The sequence below is a fragment of the Alligator sinensis genome, unplaced genomic scaffold (genome assembly GCF_000455745.1).
Source record: "Alligator sinensis unplaced genomic scaffold, ASM45574v1 scaffold1295_1, whole genome shotgun sequence".
Classification (NCBI taxonomy): domain Eukaryota; kingdom Metazoa; phylum Chordata; order Crocodylia; family Alligatoridae; genus Alligator; species Alligator sinensis.
Genome location: NW_005841880.1, coordinates 1,810,760 through 1,815,305, shown reverse-complemented (window position 1 = coordinate 1,815,305; position 4,546 = coordinate 1,810,760). Strand labels below are relative to the sequence as shown.

The window sequence follows — 4,546 nt, the reverse complement described above, 5'->3', positions numbered from 1 at the left end:
GCCGGGGGGGCCCCGCGGCCGGCCGCGCCGGAGCTACAACCACCTGGAGGGCGACGTGCGCTGGAGGCGCCTCTACTCCTCCACCCACTTCTTCCTGCGCATCGACGGCGCCGGCAAGGTGGAGGGCACCCGCTGGAAGGAGGCTCCCAGCAGTGAGTACCGCGCCCCGCCGCGCTGGCCTCAGTTTCCCCGGGGAGGCAGTGAAGGGAGCTCCCTGGCCCCAGTTTCTCCAGCTCTTCGTGGCGGCGGGGGGACAAGGCGGGCGGCTGGGGGACCCGGCCCTGGGTCCGGTGGCTTTGGCGACCGGGAGATCCCGAGGGGTCCCTGCAGCCCCGCGGCACAGATGGGGAAGGTACACGAGCAATGTCCAAGGAGGGTCTAGGAGGGTTCGGCCACTTGCGTTCTCATCTGCAGCCCGGAGGCACCCAGGGATTTGGGCACCTCCCTTCCCTTTCAGGGCTGCTGCTGGTGGGGGTGGGAGCCGGGCCCCTCCATCCCTTGGTGCCGCTGGCTCTGGGTCTGCCAGCCGGCTCCTGGGGGGGGCTGTGATAAGCACATTAAGATTGTGAGATGTTCAGATACTATTGTCAGAGGGGCCAGATAAGGTGGGGGTGGGACTGCAGCGTGGGACCCAGCCTGGCCTTTCCCCAGGGGGAGCTGATTATCCAGCAGTGATGGAGTATGGAGGCCTGGCTTTCCCCGTCCCTTTCCCCCCATCAGAGCAGATGCTGACAAAACCCCAGCAGCAGCAGCGCTCTCCAAGGGGAAGGGAGGTGAGTTCTCAGAGCAAGGGGGTAGAGATCAGCTAGAGCCGAGCCCCCGTCTGGACCCGGGGCTCGGACGGGATCGGCCTCATCTCTGCTGGCGAATGAATCGACTCTAACCCGCGGCTGCATCAGATTAATTCCCCGCACTTGACCCCCGCAGAGCTGCCTTGACCCCCGGCACAGCCGCCTTTCCGGCCCAGTGGAGCGACAAAGACGCCATGGCACCAGCACCTTCCTGCCCCTGCCCCGTGAGGCCTGAAGGGGCCGGACGGGGGGCCTGGCGGCACTTTTTCCAGCTCTGCCCCTGACTCCAGACATAACCTTTTGTGAATCCTTTAAGCCGCCAGGGAGGGTCCCTCCTCTTCCCAACCTTCCCCTCCCCAAATGGTTAGGTTCCCATAAGCTGGGAGGGAGGAGGTGGCTTCTATCCAGCAGGGCAGCCTCCCTCATAGGAGCTTTGGGGGCTAGCTTTAAGCTGGACCTTGGCAAGGGCAAGAGGAGGATGCCAGAGCTGGGACCTGGAGGCTCCATCCAGACCCAGCCCTTGCAGCTGAAACCGTCCTGCAGCCTGAAAGCTTCTGACAGGCTCATCCTGCCCCATCCAGAGCCTGTTCCCTGCATGCTTGGGACACCATTGGGCTCTGCCTGCGGCTGGAAGGCAGCCCGATACACCGGCATGGCTGCTTTTGCCTCTTGGCGGTGCCCTGTGTGGCCCCTCTGCTTCCCACGGGGTTTATGGAGAAAGGGGACAGCCGACGCTTTTGTCACGACGCCTTCGTGGAGGGTTCACAGCCTGCTATGCTCTCAGGGAAAGCCGCCGGTCTGAGGAGCTGGCACAGCTGGACGTGCATGGGTGGCAGGGCACGGAGCAATGGGTGAGGCTGCAGCAAAGCGCGGGGAAGGGGTTTCCCATCACTTCAGAGAAGTGAGAGCTGCCAGGCGCTCCCATGGCAGCACTGAGGGGCAACGGGTAACATCACTGCATGGAGCTGCAGAATTGTTCCCCAACACTGGCCCTCAAACTCCAGCCTGGCACCGGCGCCAGCCCCAGAGTACAGGAAGCTCGGGTTCTTAAAGGCCGACAATCCTCAGGCTTCGGGGCCCTGGCATCCCCCCAGCTGGCATCAGGGAGGCCTCTCCTTGCAGGAAGTCCCAGGGTGGGCACTGCAGCAGTTGCCAGCCACAGCCTGTATCCCTGCTTGGATACAGCAACAGCACCACGGGCATCAGGCTGATGCCACATCTGCTCTGCCTGGCACTTGGCTCGTGCCAGGTAGGGGCGGCCTTGGTGCCCGCACCCCCGAGGGTCCCCGGTTCACCAGGCTCGGCCGGTGATTATCTGCTCTGCGGAAGCAAAGTCCTGACTAAATTCCACTCCATCTCCGCCGGTCCCCACCCTGCACGTCTCCTGGTAACTGCGCCAAAAGGGAGTTGGCACCAAAGTGTAGCTGCCAAGTGGGGGAAGGGAGATCAAGGAAGTCGCGGGGGGTGGGGGACGGGGGCAAGTACATCCTGCCCCTGTTTCTACCTGCCCAGCTGCCCCCCACACCTCCATGGAGCTCTGGGTTATTTGCCTCCTGCCGTAGCTGAGGTCTGTGGTTTAACTGGGGCACGTCAACGGGCTGGATGCTGCCTGCCCCTGTGCGGCTGCACAGAACGAGGCGCTCTTCCCCCTCGATCCTCTGGACAGGGGCCAGGGTCCTGCTGGCCACTGTAGCGCTTGGCTCCGCTGTCCTGCGACCCAGGTGGCATCGGCTCCTCTGGGGTCCTCCAGCAGCCGGGCAGTCCTCCTTGCTAAGCCAGCGCAGGATCCAGCTTCTCATTGCAGCGACAGGTTCACGAAGCCAGAGAAGCTGAGATACCGTGGGGTTTCAGCTCCAGGGACAGATCTGGCTGCAACTGAGAGCAGGAGAGCGCCGGCTATTTTTAGAAAAGCAAACGGCCTTCATTATTAATAGCAGCAGCCCCAGACGCCGGTAAATCGGAACGGGTTTGCAACTGCCTAATTAGCTCTGCGCCGGCCGGCTCACGGCTTTGCCGGCAGCGCAAAAACAACCGGGCAGCTTCGCTTCTGAGCCCAGCCAGCGCCAGCGCCAGGTGCTGGGTTCTCCCACAGACCCATTCGCTCCCCAAGGGGAAGATATTCCATAGGCCAAACAGCCGGGACGTTGCTCGACAGATGCCGGTTTTGCTAGTGCCAAGGGGAGACCGGGCAGTCAGCCAGGTGTGAGAGTGGGCAGGTACGTCTGCGCTGCAGAGCTAACTCGGGCACCTGGGTGCCCATACGGATGCTTCCTGGCTGCAGTTTGGTGGTGCTTTATGCCTGCACTACCTGGCCTGGCCAAAACCGGGGCCCGAGAAGGTGCAGAGATGGTTTCAGGTGGGCTGGGGAGAGGTGAGTGCACCCTGCCACAAACTCCTTGGCAATAAGTGCTGTCCAGGGCCACGATCTGGGCACTCAGGTCCTCTCCGGCCAGTGATTCCCATCACTCTCATGTCCAAGGTGCCCGTTCCTTTGGTGTCGTAGCTCCAAACCCCGACCCTGACCCTGCTCCCAGTGCCGTCCCTCTGTCTGGACGCCCTGTTGTAGGATCACGCAGGTCTTTGCCTTCCTCCTCAGTCTTGCCCGCTCACCAGGTGCTGGCTTGGGCCCTGGGAAGTAGCAAGGAGATGGATGCCAACCCAGCGGCGGCCTTGACCGCGGGGCGTGGGGCGGGTGTCTGGAGAGGGGGCGTCGGGAGTCTCTCAGTTCCGGCCGCTTCGCCAGCCGTGACGGGCAGTCGGAAACAATAACGAACCCGGTGACCTTTGGTCTCCGGAGGCGGCTGCGCTTCCTCAGAGCTGGCCTCTTTAATGAAGGGCTTCCGTTCACGCTCGGCCACCTCAGAGCCCCTCGCTGCCGCCTCTGCCCCTCTCCACGCGGCTGCTCAGGACCTGGGCGTGATGGTCAGCGCGGCTTGGGCTGGGATCCTGGGTTTGTACGGGCAAGCTGGGCTCTCGGGGGCAGCACTGGGGACAAGGGGTCCTTTGAGACTGTACTGCGGGGTCTTGGACCTCGAATATCCTCTGGCTGTTTCCATTGTGCATGCTGCCTTGTCCGATCCCAGGTCTCCCCAGTCAGCACCCAGAGCCTGGGCCTCTGTTTTATCTGAAGAGCCTACTACCGCTGCTGGTTATGGAGTCGCTCCTTTGGCTCCAGCACTGACCCTGGGCAGCAAAGAAGCTGGGATACAGCAGTGGTTAGACCAGCTCTCTTGAGACTCATTACAGAGGGAGGATGCAGGAGGCCTGAGAAGCCCAATTCACGTTAGTCTGTGCTGGCTAGGAGCAAGCGGGCAGAGGGCGGCAGCTGGCAGGACATCCCCGAAAGGGGCTGCAATCTCGGGGCTTTTCCTAAAGCCCATCCCAGCAGCTCCAGGAAGCAGGAGCTCTTGACTCCAGGGCCTAATCCTAGCTTGGATGCTGCTTAGTGCCTCAGCTCCCCCATTGCAAATAAGGCTGCCAGTGCTTGCTCCCCCTCTCCCCAGCCATGGCGTGAGGACAAGCCATTTCCCGGCTGCTCCAAGCGAGCGTGCCAGACGGGCGTGCTGGGGATCAGGCGTTCTGCTGGCCGAGCCCCACGAGCGGCTGCACGGCAGCTCGTGAGCTCCAGCCTGGGTGGGCGTGAGCTAACACGGTACAGGGGCGGGGGAGCGTGTCTGGGCGTCTGGACAGAGCAGGGACTTCTGGTGCCTGGAGCAGGAGTTTCCTGAAAGGGCTCTGGAAGCTCCCCCTGGCCG

The 4,546-nt window shown here is 63.0% G+C and overlaps 1 protein-coding gene across 1 annotated transcript in view; it reads left to right on the top strand.

Annotated features, from left to right (window-relative positions):
- Positions 1–7: 7 nt before the first annotated feature.
- Positions 8–4,546, top strand: part of FGF22 (fibroblast growth factor 22) — a gene marked incomplete at its 5' end in the record, with an annotated part of 12,272 nt that continues 7,733 nt past the window's right edge. Inside the window, one exon of the mRNA XM_014527994.2 lies at positions 8–152. Coding sequence (XP_014383480.1) covers positions 8–152 — 145 coding nt within the window. The remainder of the gene's footprint in view (positions 153–4,546) is intronic.